At 40.1% G+C, this 26,600-nt stretch overlaps 1 protein-coding gene and 1 non-coding gene across 6 annotated transcripts in view; one reads left to right on the top strand and one right to left on the bottom strand.

Annotated features, from left to right (window-relative positions):
• WDR70 (WD repeat domain 70) overlaps positions 1-26,600 on the bottom strand; it is a 381,158-nt gene that overhangs the window by 56,702 nt on the left and 297,856 nt on the right. For all 5 annotated transcript variants that reach the window (XM_003899590.5, XM_017959497.3, XM_021939307.2 and 2 more), the window contains 2 exons: positions 3,559-3,658; positions 272-356 (listed from right to left, as the gene is read on the bottom strand). In XM_003899590.5, coding sequence (XP_003899639.2) covers positions 272-356; positions 3,559-3,658 — 185 coding nt within the window. The remainder of the gene's footprint in view (positions 1-271; positions 357-3,558; positions 3,659-26,600) is intronic.
• On the top strand, positions 962-1,068 carry LOC116275050. Its single transcript, XR_004184024.1, has one exon. It is a non-coding gene; the product is annotated as a U6 spliceosomal RNA (small nuclear RNA).

Raw genomic sequence — 26,600 nt, 5'->3', positions numbered from 1 at the left:
CTACCCCAAGACTTATGCGTGCATACAATACACACAAACACATGAATAAATCAAATACATAATTTTAACTTCAAAAAAGTGAAGTCTGAAGAATGTGTTTTTTATATATATATATTATATATATATATATATATTTCAAAAAACAGATTTTGATCACTCAAGTCTCTTTTCCAGAAGATCTAAAAGACATATGATATAAATTAACATTAAGGTAAAAGTACTTCTTTTCCATTCTTCTATGCCGATCAAATATTTAAAATATGCTACTTACATTGGGAACATGGTGGGAAGACCCGAGGCTGAAAAAAGTGGCTTGTTAAATTGTCGGATGTCCCATAATTTTAATGAATCGTCACCTGACAGAGGAATGAGGGGAAAAAAAGACAGAAAAGTGAATTGTGCAAAAAGAACTCGCTCCCAGTTTAGTGTCTGCTACACTTAATGTACAACTATAAGGAAGAAAGGGAAGGGGAAGGGGAGAAAGAGGGAAGAAAGAAAGGCAGAAAGAAGCTAGATTCACACAAGCATGTTTTACTTTTTTAACTGTTCAGAGAGCTTGAAAACAGCAGTTGCAGGAACAGTTGAAAGCTATTTGATAATGAATTGGGCTTCCAGAAATTACTTTCCAGATAGATGCAAGCTAGAAGGAACCCTAGAGAATCTACTCTAAAGTATGATATTAGAGCAGATGGTAGTTCCCCTGTGGTGTATTTGAGCATACATTACTTCTTGAGAAGATTTTAATTTAACAGCTATCAGGACTGAAAATAGTTCAATTCACAACAGATTCCTTTTCCCACTGGTGAGTAAAGCTATCTATTAACATTAATAAGGGTGAGCTATGTGATTCCCTTCCCTCCAGTGTAATTCTACCTATAGCTATCATTCTTCACTTTGCTGGGGAGTACAGCTTTACCAAGCCATTTAAAGAGTAATGAATATTTTTAAGGAATCACTTTTTGTGCTCGTTTTGGCAGCACATATACTAAGACTGGAACGATACAGAGAAGATTAGCATAGCTCCTGCACAAGCATGACGTGTAAATTTGTGAAACATTCCATATTTATTTAAAAAATAAATTCTAAAAAATCCCTTTTTAATATTTCTATAAGGCTAATTCCTGAACAGAACAAAAGCCAAACTCATATAAATAATGTTTTTGCTGTTCTTGCTCCCCAGTGCCCACAGCTGAGACCTGCCTCAATCCCTTGGGTCCAATAAGGAATGAGAATCAGGTGCAAGTGAGGAAAATAAAGAGTTCAGTAAAAATCCCCATTTTTACAGTGAAGCTTCCTCTGAAACCCAACTTTTGGCAGGTGCACTAATCCATAACTGGCTGGACGCAGGACCTGCTTGTACTGGGAGAACTTTGTAAGGTTCACCTTTGGAATGTTACTTTATTGCTTTTAGTCTTTTTTTTTTTTTTTTTGAGATGGAGTCTTGCTCTGTCACTCAGGCTGGAGTGCAGTGGCATGACCTCAGCTCACTGTAACCTCAGCCTCCAGGTTCAAGTGATTCTCCTGCCTCAGCCTCCCGAGTAGCTGGGACTACAGACATGCGCCACTACATCCAGCTAATTTTTGCATTTTTAGTAGAGACACGGTTTCATCGTGTTGTCCAGGCTTGTCTCAAACTCCTGGCCTCAAGTGATCCACCTGCCTCGGCCTCCCAAAGTGCTGGGATTACAGGTGTGGGCCACTGCACCCGGTCTGCTTTTAGTCTTTAAAAAAAGGTTACACATCCCCACAATCTTCAAATAATAAGAAAACATTAACCTGTATTAATTCCATCTAATCCAGAGGTTATGCAGCTAGCAGAAGCACCTTGTAACACCCTGAGGACTCTGCTGAATAGACTTCCACCTGCCATACTGTATACATCCAGGAAGGAAAATGATGGAATACAGTATACATGTGGTATTGACCAATTAAGTTATCCAAAAGCGTGTGTGTGTGTGTGTGTGTGTGTGTGTGTGTGTGATGGAAGGGAAAGGACTTACTTTTATACTTCTAAGGGAGTAATTATCGACTGGGTAATTACTCAGTTGAGTAATTATGGGCTCACCTATTTTATCACCTGTGAAGAATTTTCAAGCTACAGTCTCCCTTTTTCCCCTCTTCTCCCCTAACTCCACCTCAGAGACTTGGATATACCATCCCAAAGATGCAAGAGTGGATATAAGAATTCCTAAGTGGAGCATTCACCATTTGAAAACTTTCCCAGGGGATTCAGATACACTCTTGGGATGAGAACCATTGTTTTAAAAAAAGAATATACAGAATTTTAATTGGGAGTCATCTCTGAACTCAAGTAGCAGGTTAGAATTGATGGACCAAAATACATATTTTGTACATATTCACATTTGCTATGTGTGTCACAGAGAATTACATGTATATGTACTTTGATTTTTTTAAGTTATGCAAATGAGAGTAGTTTAGATATAATAGTAAAGTTTCCCTAAAGAGAATCTGAATGAGTTCCCAAGGGTAAAAGGACAGGGACTAGTTAAATTGAGGGGAAAGCTGTGCCACTTCTCTTGCCTCTCTCTTCACTTCCACTATCCTTTACACTGGGTTGTAAAGTCTTTCAGGAAAAGGATTCTGTCTATGATGTTTACCGTTTATACCCAGCACCTAGCATAATGTTAGCTCATAGTAGATGTTCAATATACAGTAGTCGAGTGACTGAATAAATAGCTAAATATAGCACTGTTAGATTCACCTGCCTAAAATGTAGCTCCTCCCTTGGCCTACAGAATAAAGGCTATATAAGGGCCTCTGTAGCATAGTTGCCACCTACTTACCATGCTATTAGTATTTCTTTTCTTTATGTGATATTTAAGACCCTCTGTAACATGGCTCCAGCCTACTTACCATGCTATTTTTCTCTCCCCACAAATGGGTCTATAGGAAAATTTTCAGCTATGTCCCATACTCTCCCATAATGCTGCCTTCACTATTCTCCATCTCCTTCTATCAATACACAACCTATCTATGTGATAAAGATTTAGCAAAAAATTAGGAAGCTGTACCCAAGCATATGCGTATGGATAAGTAAACTTACAATATGACCATATAGAACCATTTTTGAAAATCTCATCTAGATATAGACTTTTTAAAAAAAACTAAATTGGGTTAGTATTTGAACTGGGGAAGGAAAAAAAAAAAAGCAATGGTCAAGCAACAAATAGAAGACTTTGAAGTAACAGATACAGAATTATAAAATGGTATAGAAAGAATCTAGGTGATCATCTATAAACTTCCCAAGGTAGAAGCAAAGATCATTTTTGTGGAGGCTTCAAACTCTTATGGAATTTGAATCTAAATGAAAACCTTAGGCAAAAAATAAGTAAATATTTAAACATTTTACTTGGTAATTTTTAATACAAACAATGTTGCAAAGTTGGAAATGTATTTTAATGAAGAAATCAGACTCGCAAAGGTGCATTAACAAAAATCACAGCAAGCTTTACTAAGCACTAGGGTATTATTGTCATATTTGTTAAAGATGATCGTTTTATATGGAGAAATACATCAAAAAGAAAGTTTTTAACCTACCTCCACGAGAGGCAAGGACATTACCATCATAGGAAAAAGTCACGCAAGAAGTGTCTGTGCCCGAGTCATGAGCCTGTTTATAGTGGAACTTAGGATGAACCTATTCACAAAGACAAGGAAAGTGTTAACATCTCACCTGAATTCAGAAGAGAACACTTTTGTGGCAAGAACATTTCACTTTATCATGATGAAAATGATACACACCTATAAGCAAAGTACTAATTTCATGTGATTATAACTTGCTTAAAAAAAAAAAAAATGGCTTTTCAAAATATCCATTTGCTTTAACAAAGAACAGAGAAGGTAAGTCCTAGCAGGAGATATTTTTCCAGATTGCCCTAGCAAGCTCTGTACAAGACAAGACTACAATAACTTCTTCATATTATGCTTATAAAGTTATTGGGTCAATTTCCTGTATTTATCTGAAAGAGCAAATATAAATCAAAATTACAAATTAGCACATTATTTACCCCAAAATATTTATGGTATTCCTAGGATATGCCATACACTCTGCACATGGTTGAAGGTCTTGAACTATCCTTAATGTGCCTGTGGAATGAATAATGATAATAGTAACAGCAGCTAACCCTTATACAATGCTTATCATATCCTAAGCACTATATGTCTTCCTATCTTGCCTATTTAGTCCTCACAATCACTCTGTAAGTTAGGTTCTATTATTACCATCTCCATTTTATAGTTTGAGAAACTGAGGTACAGAAACTTAAAAACCTTGTCCAAGGCCACACAGTTTGTAAGTAGTAGACCTGGGGGTTTGAACCCAAAAAGACTATTCTTAAATACTGAATTATAATCCTTCTCTTACTGATCTATCTTAATAGTATTTTTATTTCTAATGTTGTTTCTACACAGTTAATGACTTGTAATTCTACTATACCAATCTTGCCACTCAGTTATGACTCAGCAACCAGTACAAGGTACTAGAAGTCAATTACCTCAAAAAGCATGGTCTACATGAACAAAGACATTTGGTCCATTAAAAACTTTGTCCCCTACATAGCTGTCATTAGTAACCTCTATAATAGCTGTGTGTGCGTGCGTGTGTGTGTACCTGCGTATGCACACACACATGCCATGCTGGCTAATTACACAATGGTTCTGGGCCATTACCAACTTTCTTAGGGTAATTCCATAGCGAAAGACAGGGGCACTGCTGGTAATGACATGATGTGAGTCCCTCCTGGGAGCCACAGATATGGTAAAGCAAGTGAGCTCATCTCCATTGTTCTAGTAGCAACCCTTAATGAAGAATGAGTCACAAAACAGAGCTTGTGCACTTTGCCCTCCAAATAATATCCCTGACACCCAGTTCCTGGGCTTACACCTAAAAAAATCCAGTAATGAGGAGTACACCACCTTATAAAAGCAGGCCAGTTCATTTAAAAAAATAATAATAATCTGCATATACTGAGTGAAAACTGGCTTCTCAGTTCTTCCTCTGGGTAACAGTCTTAGAATTTTATATTAGCGATCATGCTTCCATCTTTCATAAACACAAAGAATTCATTGATTCAATTTTTTTTATTGGACATCAACTGTATGTATTGCAGACATTCAGTTAAGCAGAGAAAACACAAATGAGCTGAGATAAACACAGCTTCTCAAAGACTGGGCAGTCCCCAGAAAGGATACAGATCAGCACAGAGAGTGACAAGTGCTACAAATGGGGAAATACAGAGTAATATGTAAGTACTGAGGAGAAGGTCCTAACCCAAACTTGACAATGAGGGAGAAAAGCAGTAAAGCAGAGACCTAACAGATAAAGTAAAAGTTAGCAGTTGCAGGAGCAGGAGCTGAGGGCAAGAAAGAGTATTTCAGTCAGAGGGTACTGCAGTGTGGTAAGCCGAATTTTTACTCTTGTGACCTCTGCACCCTAGTGTGATGTCCATGAATACCCTATATGGTCAAAGGAGCTTGGCAGGTGTAATTATGGTTACTAGTCAGCTGACCTTAAAATAGGCAGATTATCTTGGATTGCAGGTGGGGTTGAAGCAGTTGCATGAGCTACAGTGCCGACAAGAAAGTCACAGAAATGTGATGGAAGAGGAAGTCAGAGAAATTTGAGACATGAGAAGTGTTTAACACGTCAGTATTGGCTTAAAGATGAAGGGGACCACATGTCAAGGAAACAGGGATCTGAATCCTGCCAACAACCATTGAGCTTGAAAGAGGACCCTGAGCTCCGACTGAGAGTCACATACCAAGGCAATACTCTGATTTTAGCCTGGTGAAACCCTGAGAAGAAAATCCAGCCACACTGTGCCAGACTTCTTACCTACAGGAATTGTGAGAAACCAAAGGCATGGTGGGGAAATGATATGAACAGGCCCCAGATATCAAGGCCGTAGAAGCCATGGGATATGGTTTGGATCTGTGTCCCCACCCAAATCTCATGTCAAATTTTAATTCCCAATGTTGGAGGTGGGACTTGGTGGGAGGTGACTAGATCACAGAGATGGCTGCTTATGAATGGTTCAGCACCAGTCCCTTTGGTACTGTCCTCATGATAGTGAGTTCTCATAAGACTTAAAAGTGTGTGGCACCTCCCTCCCTCTTCACTTGTTCCTGCTCCTGCCATGTGAGATGCCTCACTCCCCCTTTGCCTTCCACCAAGACTGTAACTTTCCTGAGGCAACCCCACAAGCCAAGCAGATGCCAGCATCATGCTTCCTGTATAGCCTGCAGAAACATGAGCCAATTAAACCTCTTTTCTTTATAGACTATGCAGCCTCAAGTATTTCTTTATATCGATGGGAGAACAGACCAATATACCATATTAAGAAGCTCAGATTTTATCCTGAAGGCAAAAGGAAGCTGCAAAAGGAGTTTAGGCAGTTTACCCACCAACTTATCATTTACATTAGGTATTTTCCTAAGGCTATCCCTCCCCCAGTCCCGCAACCCATAACAGGCCCCAGTGTGCGATGGTCCCCGCGCTGTGTCCAAGTGTTCTCATTGTTCAGTTCCTACCTATGAGTGAGAACATGCAGAGTTTGGTTTTCTGTCCTTGTGAGTTTGCTGAGAATAATGGTTTCCAACTTCATCCATGTCCCTGAAAAGACATGAACTCATCTTTTTTATGTCTGCATAGTATTCCACGGTGTATATGTGCCACATTTTCTTAATTCAGTCTGTCACTGACGGACATTTGGGTTGGTTCCAAGTCTTTGCTATTATGAATAGTGCCGCAATAAACATACGTGAGCATGTGTCTTTATAGCAGCATGATGTACAATCCTTTAGGTACATACTCAGTAATGGAACTGCTGGGTCAAATGTTATTTCTAGTTCTAGGCCCTTGAGGAATCACCACACTGTCTACCACAATGGTTAAACTAGTTTAAACTTCCACCAACAGTGTAAAAGTGTTCCTGTTTCTCCACATCCTCTCCAGCATCTGTTGTTTCCTGACTTTTTAATGATCGCCACTCTAACTGGTGTGAGATGGTATCTCATTGTTGTTTTGATTTGCATTTCTCTGATGACCAGTGAAGATGAGCATTTTTCATGTGTCTGTTGGCTGCATAAATGTCTTCTTTTGAGAAGTGTCTGTGTTCATATCCTTTGCCCTTTTGATTGGGTTGTTTTTATCTTGTAAATCTGTTTGAGTTATTTGTAGATTCTGGATATTAGCCCTTCGTCAGATGGGTAGATTTTCTCCCATTCTGTAGGTGGCCTGTTCACTTTGATAGTAGTTTCTTTTGCTGTGCAGAAGCTCTTTAGTTTAATTAGATCTCATTTGCCTATTTTGGCTTTTGTTGCCGTTGCTTTCAGTGTTTTAGTCATGAAGTCCTTGCCCATGCCTATGTCCTGAATGGTATTGCCTAGGTTTTCTTCTATGGTTTTAAGTCTAACATTTAAGTCTTTAATTCATCTTGAATTAATTTTTGTACAAGGTGAAAGGAAAGAATCCAGTTTCAGCTTTCTACATATGCCTAGTCAGTTTTCCCAGCACCACTTATTAAATAGGAAATCCTTTCCCCATTTCTTGTTCTTGTCAGGTTTGTCAAAGATCAGATGGTTATAGATGTGTTATTTCTGAGGCCTCTGTTCTGTTCCATTGGTCTATGTATCTCTTTTGGTACCAGTACCATGCTCTTTTGGTTACTGCAGCCTTGTAGTACAGTTTGAAGTCAGGTAGCATGATGCCACCAGCTTTGTTCTTTTTGCTTAGGATTGTGTTGGTAATGCAGGCTTTTTGGTTCCATATGAACTTTAGTTTTTTCCAATTCTGTGAAGAAAGTCACTGTTAACTTGATGGGGATGGCATTGAATCTATAAATTACTTTAGGCAGTATGGCCGTTTTCACAATATTGATTATTCCTATCCATGACCATGGAATGTTCCTCCATTTGTTTGTGTCCTCTTTTATTTTGTTGAGCAGTGGTTTGTAGTTCTCCTTAAAGAGGTCCTTCACAACCCTTGTAAGTTGTATTCCTAGGTATTTTATTCTCTTTGTAGCAATTGTGAATGGGAGTTCACTCATGATTTGGCTCTCTGTTTGTCTGTTATTGGTGTATAGGAATGCTTGTGATTTTTGCACATTGATTTTGTATCCTGAGACTTTGCTGAAGTTGCTTATCAGCTTAAGAAGATTTGAGGCTCAGACGATGGGGTTTTCTAAATATACAATCATGTCATCTGCAAACAGGGACAATTTGATTTCGTCTTTTCCTTACTGAATATCCTTTAGTTCTTTCTCTTGCCTGATTGCCCTGGCCCAGAACTTCCAACAGTATGTTGAATAGGGGTGGTAAGAGAGGGTATCCTTGTCTTCCACTGGTTTTCAAAGGGAATGCTTCCAGTTTTTGCCTATTCCGTATGATACTGGCTGTGGGTTTGTCATAAATAGCGCTTATTATTTTGAGACATGTTCCATCAATGCCTGGTTTACGGAGAATTTTTTGCATGAAGGGCTGTTGAATTTCATTGAAGGCCTTTCCTGCATCTATTGAGATAATCATGTAGTGTTTGTCTTTGGTTCTGTTTATGTGAGGGATTACATTTATTTATTTACGTATGTTAAACCAGCCTTGCATCCCAGGGATGAAGCCGACTTGATCATGCTGGATAAGCTTTTTGATGTGCTGCTGGATTCAGTATGCCAGTATCTTACTTAGGATTTTTGCATCAATGTTCGTTAGGGATATTGGTCTAAAATTCCTTTTTTGTTGTTGTTGTTGTTGTTGTGTCTGTGCCAGGCTTTGGTATCAGGATGACGTTGGCCTCATAAAATGAGTTAGGGAGGATTCCCCCTTTTTCCATTGATTGTAATTGTTTCAGAAGGGATGGTACCAGCTCCTCTTTGTACCTCTGGTAGAATTTGGCTGTGAATCCATCAGGTCCAGGACTTTTTTGGTAGGTAGGTTATTAATTATTGCCTCAATTTCAGAGCCTGTTATTGGTCTGTTCAGAAAATCAACTTCTTCCTGGTTTAGTCTTCTGGGGGGGTTGTATGTGTCCAGGAATTTATCCATTTCTTCTAGATTTTCTAGTTTATTTGCATAGAGGTGTTTACAGTATTCTCTGATGGTAGTCTGTATTTCTGTGGGATTGGTGGTGATATCCCCTTTATCATATTTTATTGCATCTAATTCCTCTCTTTTCCTCTTTAATAGTCTCGCTAGTTGTCTATAAATTTGTTGATCTTTTCAAAAAACCAGCTCCTGGATTCATTATATTTTTTAGGTTTTTTTGTGTCTCTATCTCCTTCAGTTCTGCTCTGATCTTAGTTATTTCTTGCCTTCTGCTAGCTTTTGAATTTGTTTGCTCTTGCTTCTCTAGTTCTTTAAATTGTGATGTTAGGGTGTCCATTTTAGACCTTTCCTGCTTTCTCTTTTGGGCATTAAGTGCTATAAATTTCCCTCTACACACTGCTTTAAATGTGTCCCAGAGATTCTGGTACATTTGTATCTTTGTTCTCATTGGTTTCAAATAACATCTTTATTTCTGCCTTCATTTCGTTATTTACCCAGTAGTCATTCAGGAGCAGGTTGTTCAGTTTCCATGTAGTTGTGCAGTTTTTAGTGAGTGTCTTAATCCTGAGTTCTAATTTGATTGCACTGTGGTCTGAGAGACAGTTTGTTGTGATTTCTGTTCTTTTATATTTGTTGAAGAATGCTTTACTTCCAACTATGTGGTCAGTTTTGGAATAAGTGTGATGTGGTGCTGAGAAGAATGTACATTCTATTGATTTGGGGTGGAGAGTTCTGAACATATCTATTAGCTCTGCTTGGTGCAGAGCTGAGTTCAAGTCCTGGATATCCTTGTTAACCTTCTGTCTCGTTGATCTGTCTAATGTTGACAGTGGGATGTTAAAGTCTCCCATTATTATTGTGCGGGAGTCTAAGTCTCTGTAGGTCTCTAAGGACTTGCTTTACGAATCTGGGTGCTCCTGTATAGGGTGCATACAATTTAGGATTGTTAGCTCTTCTTGTTGAATTGATCCCTTTACCAACATGCAATGGCTTTGTCTCTTTTCATCTTTGTTGGTTTAAAGTCTGTTTTATCAGAGACTAGGATTGCAACCCCTGCTTTTTTTTTTTTTTCCATTTGCTTGGTAGATCTTCCTCCATCCCTTTATTTTGAGCCTATGTGTTTCTCCTCACATGAGATGGGTCTCCTGAATACAGCACACTGATGGGTCTTGACTGTTTATCCAATTTGCCAGTCTGTGTCTTTTAATTGGGGCATTTAGCCCATTTACATTAAATGCTAATATTGTTATGTGTGAATCTGATTCTCTCATTATGATGTTAGCTGGCTATTTTGTCCATTAATTGATGCCGTTTCTTCATAGCATCGATAGTCTTTATAATTTGGCATGTTTTCGCAATGGCTGGTACCGGTTGTTTCTTTTCATGTTTAGTATTTCCTTCAGGAAATCTTTTAAGGCAGGCCTAGTGGTGACAAAACCTCTCAGCATTTGCTTGTCTGTAAAGGATTTTATTTCTCCTTTGCTTATGAAGCTTAGTTTGACTGGATATGAAATTCTGGGTTGAAAATTCTTTTCTTTAAGAATGTTGACTATTGGTCCCCACTCTCTTCTGGCTTGTAGAGTTTCTGCCGAGACATCGTTGTTAGTCTGATGGGTTTCCCTTTGTGGTTAACCCAATCTTTCTTTCTGGCTGCCCTTAACATTTTTTTCCTTCATTTCAACCTTGGTGAATCTGACAATTATGTGTCTTGGGGTTGCTCTTCTCAAGGAGTATCTTTGTGGCGGTCTCTGTATTTCCTGAATTTGAATGCTGGCCTGCCTTGCTAGGTTGGGGAAGTTCTCCTGAATAATATCCTGCAGAGTGTTTTCCAACTAGGTTCCATTCTCCCCATCACTTTCAGGTACACCAACCAAATGTAGATGTGGTCTTTTCACATAGTCCCATATTTCTTGGAAGCTTTGTTCATTTCTTTTTACTCTTTTTTCTCTAACCTTGTCTTCTCGCTTTATTTCATTAATGTGATCTTCAATCACTGATACCCTTTCTTCCACTTGATCGAATTAGCTACTGAAGCTTGTGCATGCGTCATGAACTTCTCGTGCCATGGTTTTCAGCTCCATCAGGTCATTTAAGGTCTTCTCTACATTGTGTATTCTAGTTAGTCATTCGTCTAACTTTCTTTTTTCAAGGTTTTTAGCTTCCTTGCAATGGGTTCAAATATGCTCCTTTAGCTCAGAGATATTTGTTATTACCAACCTTCTGAAGCCTACTTCTGTCAACTCATCAAAGTCATTCTCCATTAAGCTTTGTTTCATTGCTGGCAAGGAGCTGCGATCTTTGGAGGAGAAGAGGCACTCTGGTTTTTAGAATTTTCAGCTTTTCCGCTCTGGTTTCTCCGCATCTTTGTGGTTTTATCTACCTTAGGTCTTTGATGTTGGTGACCTATAGATGGGGTTTTGGTGTGGATGTCCGTTTTGTTGATGTTGATGCTATTCCTTTCTGTTTGTTAGTTTTCCTTCTAACAGTCAGGCCCCTCAGCTGCACGTCTGTTGGAGTTTGCTGGAGGTTCACTCCAGACCCTGTTTGCCTGAGTATCACCAGCGGAGGCTGCAGAACAGCAAATATTGCGGCCTGATCCTTCCTCTGGAAGCTTCGTCCCAGAGGAGCACCCACCTATATGTGGTGTCTGTTGGCCCCTACTGGGAGATGTCTCCCAGTTAGGCTACACAGGGGTTAGGAAACAACTTGAGGAGGCAGTCTGTCCGTTCTCAGAGCTCAAACGCCATGCTGGGAGAACCACTGCTCTCTTCAGAGCTCTCACACAGGGACGTTTAAGTATGCAGAAGTTTTCTGCTGCCTTTTGTTCAGCTATGCCCTGCCCACAGAGGTGGAGTCTATAGAAGCAGTAGGCCTTGCTGAGCTGTGGTGGGCTCTGCCCAGTTCAAGCTCCCTGGCAGCTCCGTTTACCTACTCAAGCCTCAGCAATGGTGGATGCCCCTCCCCCAGCCATGCTGCTGCCTTGCAGTTCGATCTCAGACTGCTGCACTAGCAGTGAGCAAGGCTCCGTGGACGTGGGACCCACCAAGCCAGGCAGGGGACAGAATCTCCATGTCTACCAGTTGCTAAGACCTTGGGAAAAGCGCAGTATTAGGGCAGCAGTGTCCCATTTTTCCAGGTACAGTCTGTCACGGCTTCCCTTGGCTAGGAAACGGAATTTCCCTGACCCCTTGTGGTTCCCGGGTGAGGCGATACCCCGTTCTGCTTCAGCTCACCCTTCGTGGGCTGCATCCACTGTCCAACCAGTCCCAATGAGATGAACCAGGTGCCTCAGCTGGAAATGCAGAAATCACCTTTCTTCTGCGTCAGTCACACTTGGAACTGCAGACCAGAGCTGTTCCTATTTGGCTATCTTAGAAATCTAAATTTGCTTATTTTAAATGATCATTCTGAACACATGTGAACAGACTGAAAATATTCTGTTCCTAGAAAAAATGAAACTCTGCTATCAACCTCAATAAGGAAAATTTGCCACTTGCTTATATCCCATCAAGTTACCAACTACTAAACTCTAAATGAAACTTTTGGAAGATCTTATAAACAGTGGTAGCAATTTACCCAAAAGTCCTGTACTTCATTTGGCCTCTCAATGAATTTAGCTTTTTATTTGTTTGTTTTAAAAGTTTTGTTTGTTTTTAATGTTAATCAATACGTACAAATATCCAAATAGAAGAAAGACCTATCACTTCATGAGTGATAAGACAGTTTAGTACAGTAAAAAGGGCATTGGGCCAGGAACCAGGAGGCACAAAATCTAGATTCAGTTCAAGCAAAAACTAGCACTGTGACCTGGGACAAATTACTTAGCTTGTCTGGTTCATACTTCTATCTTCCATAAAATAAAGAGATTGAAGTAAATGATTTCCGGGGTCATTTACAGCTCTATGACCCTTAGGGAAAAGACAAAACAGGCAAATGCATAATACTTTATCATTCAATTAACTGATCAATTTATACTTTATTAATTAGACAAAATCTTGAATGTCAATATTTGAAAATATAAGTACACACATGCATATAGATGTGTACACATACATATAGCAGTAAGCAAAGTGAGATAAAGAACCTTAAAAGGTGCAGAATCCAGTAGATTCACATCACACAAACTTCAGTGTGAGCCCAGAGCATGCAGACAGTTCCATTTGATAGTCTTAACTGTGACACTTGTTCCAGAGAAGAAAAGTGATGGTATTGTGAATCTGATGCTCCCTAAATTGGTCTTCCTTCCCTGTGCTTTTCACTAACCTGAGTGGGATTCTAAGGTTTAAAGACATATAGCTTTCCAGTTCTCAAGTAAAGAAAAAGTGATCCGTGTCTGAAATTTAAAAAAAAAAAAAAATTCTGCTAGATCTAACAAGTGATAGTGTAGATACAATATAATGAACGGAATGGGAATATGGGATTTTGACTACAGGTGATTTTGCCTTACTGTAGTATGAGGGGACTTCAATAAATATTCATCTGCTACATGTTTATGTCTCCTCATTTAGGATTCCCTTTAAAGGAACATTATATTGGAGATGCAATGTTTTGAAACTTTTAGAATTCATTATTTATAATGCAGAAAGAGTGAATATATGCTACAAAACAAGCCCCATCCAGTCTTTCTGACCTCCAACATATTCCATTACCCCTTTAAAGTAATAAATGGCTGGTTATTAATAATTAAGATCCCAAGGGAGAGGGAGAGATGCACTCAAAATAATCTAATTCATTTTCTCTTTTAAAGGACCTAATAAAACAAAGAGGCACAGTGTCTTTAGTTGATTGAGATGAAGACCTCCCAAATTTTATATCAAAAAGTGCTCTTCAATTGTTAACTTTACCTTAACCAGAAACAAAAGTATATTCCAATGAGGAAAAAGAGACAAAGGTGACCTAAAATTTGCATCAAACATCAACACTTGGATAGTCCATTATGAAAAATATCCTCACACTTTGAAAACAATGTCAACCTAACTGAAAAACACTTCAGGCATAATGTCGGGAATCTAAAACTGCAACTTGTCCTTTAACTGCTGTTATTATCATCCTAAGCAAAGAATATTGTTCTTTAGGAAGTTGAAACTGATAATTAACTACCTTATATAGGCTTACTCTTTATTTTTTTGAGACAGAGTTTCGCTCTTCTTGCCCAGGCTGGAGTGCAATGGCACAATCTCGTAGGCCTCTTATTCTTAGGTGTGCCTTATACTATGATTTGGAGAATATCAAGACTCAAATATTCACCAAGATGGAAAACGCAAGCACAAAAGCCTAGAGTTTTGAAGGCTCTGTCTGGGATCATACAACACAAATTCCCAATTGGAAAAATTGTCCCTATACCTCTTTTCTCAGCAGATGGTCATGGAGCCTCTGGCAGTACAAAATGCATTACATTATAAAGAATATCATTCAATTTCTGGAGCAATGCTCCTGCCTCAGCCTCCCATGTACTGGGACTACAGGCACAAGCCACCCTGCCTTGCTGGTTTTTATACTTTTATTTTGTAGAGCTGGGGCAGGGAGGGTGGGAGTTCTCACTTTGTTGCCCAGCTGGTCATGAACTCCTGGGCTCAAGCGATCTTCCTGCCTAGGCTCTAACTGGCAACAACTTTTTAAGCTGGGCCCAAGACTCACTTATAACAACTACTCAATGGGTCCTGGTTGTCTTCTGTGGCTATGCTGACTAAATCTAGTTTTTCTTCTCTGACGCAGTCTGCCAAATTCTCAAGAGAAAACTTTGTCTCCCATAAAGTCTTTTTTTTTTATCCTTTTCAGAGACAGGGTGTCCTTCTGTCACCCAGGTTGGAGTGCAGTGACATAATCGTGGCTCACTCCAGCCTCAACCTCCCAGGCTCAAGCAATCCTCCTGCCTCAGCCTCCCAAGTACTGGGACTACAGGCACAAGCCACCATGCCTGGCTGGTTTTCATACTTTTATTTTGTAGAGCTGGGGCCGGGGGTGGTCTCACTTTTTTGCCCAGCTGGTCATAAACTCCTAGGCTCAAGCGATCTTCCCGACTAGGCATTGCAGTGTTGGGGGAGCTTTGGGCAAGACAACTGACTAGATGCAGCCGGGTGGAATAGCTGCCACCAAAGAACCAGGATGACTGGCACGCTCCTAGCAGATCTTCAGAGGGAAGACACTGCAAGTAGATGGAAGAAAGACACAGAAGCTGGGCTGAAGGGGGAGGAAGCTGGGAACCTGTGCAGGGATACAGCATACTGGACTCATTTCCAGCCCCCAGTGACTCCTGGGGAGCAGGTGAAGTGAAATGGCAAGGAGCAACCCATTCTTGCCATGGACCTTTGGAATCCCAGCAGGAGGAGACCCTTCAACCACCATGGACACTTAATTGGCAGGCAGAGCTGCTTAGAAAAGTAGTAGGGGCAGCACGCCAGCCAATAGAGAGTTTGGTGTGGGAGCATCTGTAGTAGAGCACCAGCAGGGATGCCCATACCCTTAGGATTGACTTGCTTCCACAGAAGACTTTAGCTGTAGGAAAACTGTTTGACATGAACACTGTAGGGGCAATCTTGCCCACCAGATGGGGCTGGTCTGACCTGAGTACCCCTAAGTCAGCTGGCCTCTCCCAGGGCCCCAGCCTGGCTGGGTCTGCTTGCAGTGCAGCCTCGGGAACCCTGGGGTCCTGTATCATATAGCTCCTGCACTGGCAGACCATGCCTGACCAGTGAAGAGCTCCAGTAGGGCAGCCCCTGTGGCCATGCACCAGCCTGCCCATTCCCTCCCCTCACTGCAGCTTCCCCCAGGCCTAAGGCAACCACCTACATCACTCTGCTGGTGTGTGTCTGCATGAGTGGATTTTGCCTTCCCTGCCCAATCAGTGTTTACCTGTAACCTGTCCTGACACTGTTGTCGGTAAAAGCACACACCACCTCCTCACCCCCACTGTACCACCATTGCAGTCAGTGCCTTGGTGGGCACAGAGCCCACCAGCCCCACCCCCACCAGTACCCCATCCCAGTGCCAACACTGCTGCCAGAGTGAAAACAGAGATGGAGAATAATGGACTCTCCCCTACACTGAGCAGCCAACCCCTGGCTGCATGAACATGCACAGAGGGTGCACACAAACCTGTGCTTGCCAGCGTCCTAACTCCATGCTGATACCACCAACAGCGTGACCACAAACACACTCGCCAGTGTGAGCCCTCATGCCCCTGAGCTGTGCTTCCTCCACTGCTGCTGGGAATGCCTGCGCAGAGGCAGGCAACCTAGTACCTGCTAGCACTGCAGCCAGTGAGCATGCACTCCTTCACCCCTTCACCCCTTCACCCCTCCAGCCCACCGCATTGCTGCTACTGTTCCTGTCAGCACATGTGAACAAGGATGGATCCCCCTACAAAATGCTTTGGCTGGTACTACCCATCCAAGTGTAACTAACAGAAAACTGGGGACATCTCAGCCCCCACCCCAGCACAATGGGTTCCTAATCTCAAGGAGCCAGAAAACAAAGTTGGGTTGTGATACAAGTTCCCCAGAGTTAGAGCACGCAGTCCAGGAGTCAGGAGCTGAGCCTTAGTCCCCTAAAATCTTCCAGAAATGAAGCTAGTTGATTGAACCCACATTATACCAAAATCAAATCCTCAAGTCATCAAATTGGATAAAAGAAAAAAGAAATCCCAAGGACAGCAACTCCAAAGACTGAAGGAACATCAGCCCACAAAAATGAGAAAGAACCAGTGCAAGAACTCTTGACAACTCTAAAAGTCAGAGTGCCTTCTTTCCTCCAAACAACTGAACTATCTCTCCAGCAAGGATTCTGAACCAGGCTGAGACGGCTGAAATGACAGAAATAGAATTCAGAATATAGATAGGAGCAAAGATCACTGTGTGCAGAACTACATTGAAATCCAATCCAAATAAGCTAAGAATCACAACAAAATGATACAGGAACTGACAGACAAAATACTACAAGAATTTCACAATGTAATCACAAGTATTAATAGCAGAATAGACCAAAATGAGGAAAGAATTTCAGAGCTTGAAGACTGGCTTGCTGAAATAAGACAGTCAGGCAAGAATAGAGAAAAAAGAATGAAAACGAACATATAAAACCTCTGAGAAATATGAGGTTATGTAAAGAGACCAAATCTACAACTCACTGGCGTACCTGAAAGAGATGGGGAGAATGGAAACAACTCGGAAAACATACTTCAGGATATCACCCATGAGAACTTTGCCAAACTAGCTAGAGACGCCAACATTCAAATTCAGGAAATGCAGAGAACCCCAGTAAGATACTTCATGAGAAGATCATCCCAAGACACATAATAATCAGATTCTCCAAGGTTGAAATGAAAGAAAAAATGTTAAAGGCAGCTAGAGAGAAAAGTCAGGTCACCTACAAAGGGAAGCCCATCAAACTAAGAGTGGACCTCTCAGCAGAAACCCTACAAGCCAGAAGAGACTGGGAGCTGATATTCAACGTTCTTAAAGGAAAGAAATTCCAACCCAGAATTTCATATCCAGCCAAACTAGTTTTCATAAGCGAAGGACAAATAAGATCCTTTTCAGACAAGCAAATACTGAGGGAATTCATTACCACCAGCCCTGCCTTATAAGCAGTCCTGAAGCAAGTACTAAATATGGAAAGGAAAGACCGTTAACAGCCACTACAAAAACACACTTACGTACATAGACCAGTGACACTGTAAAGAAACCACACAAACAAGTCTGCATAATATTAGGCCAACTAACACCATGATGACAGGATTAAATCCTAACTCTGATACTAACCTTGAATGTAAATACTAACCTTGAATGTAAACAGATAAAACGCCCCAATTAAAAGGCACAGAGTGGCAAGCTGGATAAAGAACCAAGACCAAATGGTATGTTGTCTTCAAGAGACTCATGACAGCCACAGGTTCAAAATAAAGGGATGGAGAAAAATCTACCAAGCAAATGGAAAACAGAAAAAAGCAGGAGTTGCAATCCTAATTTCAGACAAAACAGATTTTAAAACAACAAAGATCAAAAAAGACAAAGAAGTACATTACCTAACAGTAATAGGTTCATTTCAACAAGAAGACCTCGCTATCCTAAATACATATGCACCCAACACAGGGGCACCCAGATTCACAAAGCAAGTTCTTAGAGGCCTTCAAAGAGACTTAGACTCCCACATATTAGTAATGGAAGACTTCACCAACTCACTGACAGTACTAGACAGATCAAGGCAGAAAATTAACAAAGACATTCAGGACATGAATTCAGCACTGGATCAAATGGACCTGATAGACATCTATAGAACTCTCCACCCAAAACAACAGAACATACATTCTTCTCATCACCACATGGCACATACTCCAAAACTGACCACATAATTGGATATAGAACACTCCTCAGCAAAAGCAAAATAACTGAAATAAAAACAACCACTCTCTTGGACTACTGCATAAAATTAGGGATCAAGACCAAGAAAACCACTCAAAAAGCCATGTGGTAACATGGAAACGTAATAACCTGTTCATGAATGACTTTTGGGTAAATAATAACATTAAGGCAGAAATCAAGAAGTTCTTTGAAACTAATGAGAACAAAGATACAACATACCAGAATCTCTGGGACACAGCTAAGGCCATGTTAAGAAGGAAATTTATAGCACTAAAAGGCCACATTAAAAAGTTAGTTAAAAAGATCTCAACTTTACAACCTAACATTACAACTAAAAGAACTAGAGAAGCAAAAGCAAAACAACCCCAAAGCTAGCAGAAGACAAAAAATAACCAGTATCAGTGCTGAAATGAAGGAGACTGAGACACAAAAAAACATTCAAAAGATCAATGAATCCAAGCATTGGTTTTTTGAAAAAAATTAATAGACCACTAGCTAGACTAATAAAGAAGAAAAGAGCTAAGACCCGAATAAACACAATTAGAAACAAGGCGGAGCTTGCAGTGAGCTGCGATCCGGTCACTGCACTGCAGCCTGGGCGACGGAGCAAGACTCCGTCTCAAAAAAAAAAAAAAAAAAAAAAAAAAAGAAACAACAAAGGGGTTATTATCACTGACTCCACAGAAATACAAAGAACCATCAGAGAGTATTATGAATACTTCTATGCACAAAAACTAGAAAATACAGAAGAAATGAATAAATTCCTGGACATATACAACCTACCAAAACTAAACCAGGAAGAAAGTGAATCCCTGAACAGACTAATAACAAGCTCTGAAATAAATCGGTAATAAAGAGCCAACCAGACAAACCAAGCCCAGGACCAGAAGGATTCACAGCTTAATTTTTCCAGATGTACAAGAACAGCTGGTACCATTCCTACTAAACATACTCAAAAAAAATTGAGGAGGAGGGACTCTTTCCTAACTCATTGCATGAGGCCAGTGTCATCTTGATACCAAAATATGGCAGAGACACAACAAAAAAAGAAAACCTCAGGCCAATATCCTTGATGAACATCGATACAAAAATCCACAACAAAATATTGGTAAACCGAAACCAGGATCACATCAAAAAGCTTATCCACCACAATCAAGCAGGCTTCATCCCCTGGATGCCAGGTTGATTTACCATATGCAAACCAATAAATGTCATTCATGACATAAATAGAACTAAACACAAAACCACATGATTATCTCAATAGATGCAAAAAAGGCTTTTGATAAAATTTAACATCCCTTCATATTAAAAACTCTCAATAAACTAGGTATTAAAGAAACATACCTCAAAATAGTCAGAGCCATCTATGACAAACCCATAGCCAACATTATAATGAATGGGCAAAAGCTGGATGCATTGAGCTTAAAATCAGAAACAAGACAAGAATGCCATCTCACATTACTCCTATTCAACATAGTATTGGAAGTCCTGGCCAGGGGAATCAGCCAAGAGAAAGAAATAAAGGGCATCCAAATAGGAAGAGAAAAAGTCAGTTTTATCCCTGTTTGCAGACAACATGATTCTATATCTAGAAAACCTCACAGTCTCAGCCCCAAACCTCCTTAACCTAATAAACAACTTCAGCAAAGCCTCAGGATACAAAACCAACATACAAAAATCACTAGCATTCCTATACACAAAAAACAGCCAAGCCAAGATGCAATCCCATTCACAATATCCACAAAAAGAATCAAATACCTAGGAATACAGCTAACCAGAGAGGTGAAAGATCTCTACAACAAAAACTACAAAAACTGCTCAAAGAAATCAGAGATGATACAAACAAATGGAAAAACATTCCATGCTCATGGATAGGAAGAGTCAGTATCATGACTCTTGGCCATACTTTGTACATAGTATGGCCATACTACTGGCCATACAGTATCATGGCCATACTGCCCAAAGCAATTTATAGATTCAATGCTATTCCTATCAAACTACTAATGATATTCTTCTCAGAAGTAGAAAAAACTATTTTAAAACTATTTCAACATTATTTAAAACCATTTTAAACTATTCATATGGAACCAAAAAAGAGCACAAATAGCCAAGGCAATCCTAAGCAAAAAGAACAAAGTTGGATGCATCACGCTACCCAACTCACACTATACTACAGGTTGACAGTAACCAAAATAGCATGGTACTGGTACAAGAACAGACACATAGACCAATGTAACAGAACAGAGAACCCAGAAACAAGGCCACACTCCTACAACCATCCGATCTTTGACAAACTTGACAAAAACAAGCAATGGGTAAATAATTTCCTATTTAATAAACAGTGCTACGAGAACTGGCTAGCCATATGCAGAAAACTGAACTGGACCTGTTCCTTACACCATATACAAAAATCAACACAAGATGGACTGAAGACTTAAATGTAAAACCCAAAACTATAAAAATCCTAGAAGAAAACCTAGGCAACACGATTCAGGATATAGACACAGGCAGAGATTTCATGACAAACGTGCCAAAAGCAATCACGACAGAAGCAAAAATTGACAAACGGGATCTAATTAAACTAAAGAGCTCCTGCACGGCAACAGAAACTATCATCAGAGTAAACAGACAACCTGCAGAATGGGAGAAAAATTTTGCAACCTATGCATCTGACAAAAGTCTAATATCTAGCATCTATAAGGAACTTAAACAAATTTTCAAGAAAAAAACAATGCCATTCAAAAGAATGCCAAGGACATGAACAGAAACTTCTCAAAAGAAGACATACGTGCAGCCAACAAACACATGAAAAAAAAAAAAAAAAAGCTCAACATCACTGATTATTAGAGAAATGCAAATCAAAACCACAATGAGATACCATGTCTCGCCAGTCAGAATGGCTATAATGAAAAAGTCAAAAAACAGCCGACGCTGGCAAGGTTGTGGAGAAAAAGAAATGCTTTTACATTGTTGGTGAAAATGGAAATTAGTTCAACCATTGTGGAAGGTGGTGTGGCAATTCCTCGAAGACTTACAGGAAGAAATACCATTTGACCCATCAATCCCATTACTGGGTACATACCCAAAGGAATATTAATCATTCTATTATAAAGACACATGCATGCATATGCTCATTCCAGCATTATTCACAATAGCAAAGACATGGAATCAACCTAAATGCCCATCAATGATAGACTGGATAAAGAAAATGTGGTACATACACGCCATGGAATACTATGCAGCCATAAAAATGAAGAAGATAATGTCCTTTTACAGGGACATGGATGGAGGTGGAGGCCATTATCCTTAGCAAACTAATGCAGGAACAGAAAACCAAATACTGCATATTCTCGTAAGTGGGAGCTAAATGATGAGAACACATGGACACATGGGGAAGCAGGGAAAAACACACACTGGGGCCTGTTGTAGGGGGGCATGGGTGAAGGAAGAGAATCAGGAAGAATAGCTAATGAACACTGGACTTAGTATCTGTGTGATGGGATGATCTGTGCAGCCAATAACCATGGCACATATTTACCTATGTAACAAACCTGCACATCCTGCACATGTACCCCTGAACTTCAAATAAAAGTTGGAAAGAAAAAAAGGAGCGGGGGAAAGAAAAGTCAAAAAATAACAGGTGCTCGTGAACTTGCAGAGAAAAAGGAATGCTTATACACCGTTGGTGGGAGTGTAAATTAGTTCAACCACTGTGGAAAGCAGTAGCCAATTCTTCAAATGGCTAAAAACAGAACCACCATTTGACCCAGCAATCCCATTACTGGGTATACACCCAAAGGAATAGACATGGTTCTATTATAAAAACACATGCATATGTATGTTCACTGCAGCACTGTTCCCAATAGCAAAAACATGGAATAAGCCTAAAAGCTCATCAATGGTAGACTGGATAAAGAAAATGTGGTATATACACACTATGGAATACTACACAAGCTTAAAAAAGAATGAGATCATGTCCTTTGTAGGAACATGGATGGAGATGGAGGCCGTTATGCTTAGCAAACTAACACAGGAACAGAAAACCAAATACAGCATGTTCTCACTTGTAAGTGGGAGCTAAATGATGAGAACACATGAACACACAGACGGGAACAACACACACTGGGGCCTACAGGAGGGTGGAGGGTGGGGGGAGGGAAAGGACCAGGAAAAATAACTAATGGGTACTAGGCTTAATACCTGGGTGAAAAAAATAATCTGTACAACAAACCCCCCATGATAAGAAGTTTATCTATATAACAAACCTGCACACATAGCCCTGAACCTAAAATAAAAGTCAGAAGATGAAGGAATGGCCTGCCCCTTCACACCTGTGGGTATTTCTCGTTAGGTGGGACGAGAGACTGAGAAAAGAAATAAGACACAGAGACAAAGTATAGAGAAAGAACAGTGGGCCCAGGAGACCGGCGCTCAGCATACGGAGGACCTGCACCGGCACCGGTCTCTGTTTCCTCAGTATTTATTGATTACTATTTTCACTATCTCGGCAAGGGGAATGCAGCAAGAGAACAGGGTAATAGTGTGGAGAAGGTCAGCAGGAAAACACGTGAGCAAAGGAATCTGCGTCACAAATAAGTTCAAGGGAAGGTACTATGCCTGGATGTGCACGTAGGCCAGATTTATGCTTCTCTCCACCCAAACATCTCAGAGTAGCAAAGAGTAACAGAGCAGCATTGCCACCAGCATATCTCTCCTCCAGCCACAGGGCGGTTTTCTCCTATGTCAGAATAGAACAACGTACAATCAGGTTTTACACCAAGACATTCGTTCCCAGGGACATGCAGGAGACAGAGGCCTTCCTCTTATCTCAACCGCAAGAGGCCTTCCTCTTTTACTAATCCTCCTCACCACAGACGCTTTACAGGTGTCGGGCTGGGGGACGGTCAGGTCTTTCCCTTCCCATGAGGCTATATCTCAGGCTGTCTCAGTGTGGGGGAACCTTGGACAATACCCAGGCTTTCTTGGGCACAGGTCCCTGCGGCTTTCCGCAGTGCACTGTGCCCCTGGTTAATGGAGAATGGAGAATGGCGATGACTTTTACCAAGCATACTGCCTGTAAACATATTGTTAACAAGGCACATCCTGCACAGTCCTAGATCCCTTAAACCTTGATTCCATATAGCACATGTTTCTGTGAGCACAGGGCTGGGGCTAAAATTACAGATTAACAGCATCTCAAGGCAAAACAATTGTTCAAAATACAGATCAAAATGGAATTTCTTATGTCTCCCTTTTCTACATAGACACAGTAACAGTCTGATCTTTCTTTTCCCCACAGGAAACCCCCCCCCCCCGCCCCCCATTAAAAAAAAAAAAAAAAAACAGCAAAGTATTGCAATTACAGGTGTGAGTCACCACGCCTGTTCCACAAAGTCCTAAATAAGCCACCTCTGGAAATTGTCAATAATCTTAACATTTTACAGCGGTACCAAAAGTCAGTCAGTTTATATCCAGTAGCTGCCTAGATACCAATGTCTGCCTATTACTCTAGTGTATCTATCAATGCAGGAGAAAAACGGTCTTCAAAATGGTCAAAATGCCTCTCCTAAGAAATAGAAACAGTGGAAAAACTATTTCAAATGTAAGAATTTAAATGAATTACTGTCTGAAAATAGAGAAAATATTAATAGAAAGATTACTAGTCCGAGGGCTAGGACTACTTGACCTAAAATTTTAGCTTACTACATTTAAGTTTGATCCTGGCCAAGCTCCTTGACTTTTCCAGTTCTCAGTTTATTAATCTTTAAAATAATATGCCTTGCAACCTCCCACCCCTGCCCTTCTCCCCCACTCACAAAAAGACTGAGTTACAGTTAATCTGCTATTTCCCTGCCTTATGTCAATACTACAGGCTTATTAAGTCTATCACGCGTACCTCTTCTCAGAAAGTCCTAAAATGCAACTATGCTGCAAAACACAAATTCCAATAGTAAGATGAGCCAAATGCTAGGCTACCTAACAAACTGGATGTACCAACATTTGACTGTCCTCTCATACCTATCCCTATGACCTCTCAATAGAATTGTTTTTTTTTTTTTTCCTCACTGGGAATCTATTTTCAAGCTTAGTGGTAACCAAACAATTCTAATAATTCTGTTTTCAATCACGCGTTAGGGTTAATAACTCTACCAGGATTTAAAATATTCCAATATGCCAAGATTTAAAAAATAAAATAAATCTAGGTCTAGACTGAATATAACTTTCTCCTGTTTCTCTGATTTTAGAGACCTGTGGGAAGGATAAGGCAGATACAAGTATGGACCTGTCATATAAAGGTGCTTTGCAAATCCATATAAATTCAACTAATATTTACATGCCTGTCCCAGGCACTGGTGATACAGCAGTGAACAAAATAGACTCCATTCCATGAAGGTTTCATTTCAGTGAGGGAAAATGGATAATAAAATATCTCTAATAGATTTTGTGACATTCAAATTAATATACTATATGAAAGTATGGTATAAAGATGAAGAGCGCAGACTGTAGAGCCAGACTGCTGGGATCAAATCTTGGCTCTTTCACTTACAAGTAATCACAATTACTTGTGATTCCAAGGTCACATCTATGTGATCTTGGGCTAATCTTCCCATGCCTGTTCTTCAATTATTAAATGATAATAGTAATAGTACCCACTTCATAAGCTGCTGGGAAAATTTAATGAGTTAATGAAAATATGGCACACCCCTTTACAATATAATTTTGCTGTTCTTTTTAATCAAGATGTGGCGTCTGTTTCTCTATACTTTGTATCTTGGTATGGACATGTGACTTGCTTTGGCTTATGGGAAATGTAGCCTCTCACACCTCCCATTGTGAAAAGCATAAATGACTGACACTCTCACTGCCTCTGTCACTAAGTATACGTCGCAAGGCCTGAGTGTGGGAAATAAATGGAATTCCAGTTAGCTTGGCCAAAACTTAGCATCATACTGCAGTCCAAGACCCTTTCAGCACATCCTCCCTCCTTTTTTCTTTTCTTTCAATATAACATTTTTATTGAGACATAATTCACATACCATGCACTTTGCCCACTTAAATTATGTAGCTCAATGTTTTCAGTATATTCTAGGAGTTGCGTAGCCACCACCACAATCAATTTTAGAACCTTTGCATTACCCCAAAAGGAAACGCCATACACATGAGCAATCCATCCTCTTTTTTCCTTAATATTTCAGTCCTAAGCAACCACTAATTTAGTTTCTGTGTAGATCTGCCTAAACTGAACACTTCATATAAATGAAATAATAAAATATGCTATCTTTTGTGACTGGCTTCTTTCATTTAGCATAATGTTTTTGAGGTTCGTCCATGTTGCAAGTATGTATCAGTGCTTCATTTCTTTTTATTACCAAATAATATTTCACTGTATGGATGTACCACATTTTATTTATCCATTCATCAGTTGATGGACATTCAATATTCCATTCTTTCCTCTCTCCTTCAAAAACGCATGGTCTACATCATGGTCTGACTCTCTCCAGCCTTCTCTGGCTCCCTCCCCAATTTCCCTTCGAGGTGCTCCCCAATAAATCTCATACATTTAATCCTGTCTTAGTATCTGCTTCTTAGAGGAACCAGACTAACACAAGTGGTACCAGCAGTGGTCTGACAATACAGGTGGTAAGAGGAGAATCTGTGACTGCCTCACTCATTGCCCAGGAGGATAGCTTCAGTCCAGGAGTTCGAGGCTGCAGTGAGCCATTACTGCACCACTGCACTCCGGCCTGGGCTACAGAGCAAGACCCCTTGACTCTGTAAGAAAACAAAATGTTTTTAAAAAGAAAAAAATAATTATGTTCCAGGTCAAAATGTTTTCCCCCTTCCCTCCCTCCTTCCTTCCTTTCTTTTAAAGAAATAATTTAAAAACAAGACAGTGGGATCTGACAAAGGTTTCTGAAAAGTCCATTCAGCATCCCCATAATGTAAAAGTGAAATAATGAAGTTTTTGGAATCTACATTTACAATGTCAACCACATTTACTGAGAACCTATTATACACACAACACTGAGATATATAAATAAAGAGAAAACACAGAATTTTCTTGAAATAATTTGCAAGTTGGGAAAGGGGGAAAACATGTATGACCTCATATTCTTTCAAAAAACATTTATTGCACCAACTATAAACCAGGCATTTTGGAGGACACCAAAATGGCTAAGAATG

This window comes from Papio anubis, chromosome 5 (genome assembly GCF_008728515.1).
Source record: "Papio anubis isolate 15944 chromosome 5, Panubis1.0, whole genome shotgun sequence".
Lineage (NCBI taxonomy): Eukaryota > Metazoa > Chordata > Mammalia > Primates > Cercopithecidae > Papio > Papio anubis.
The sequence above is the reverse complement of the archived record's forward strand: the minus strand, read 5'-3'. Positions and strand labels throughout refer to the sequence as shown.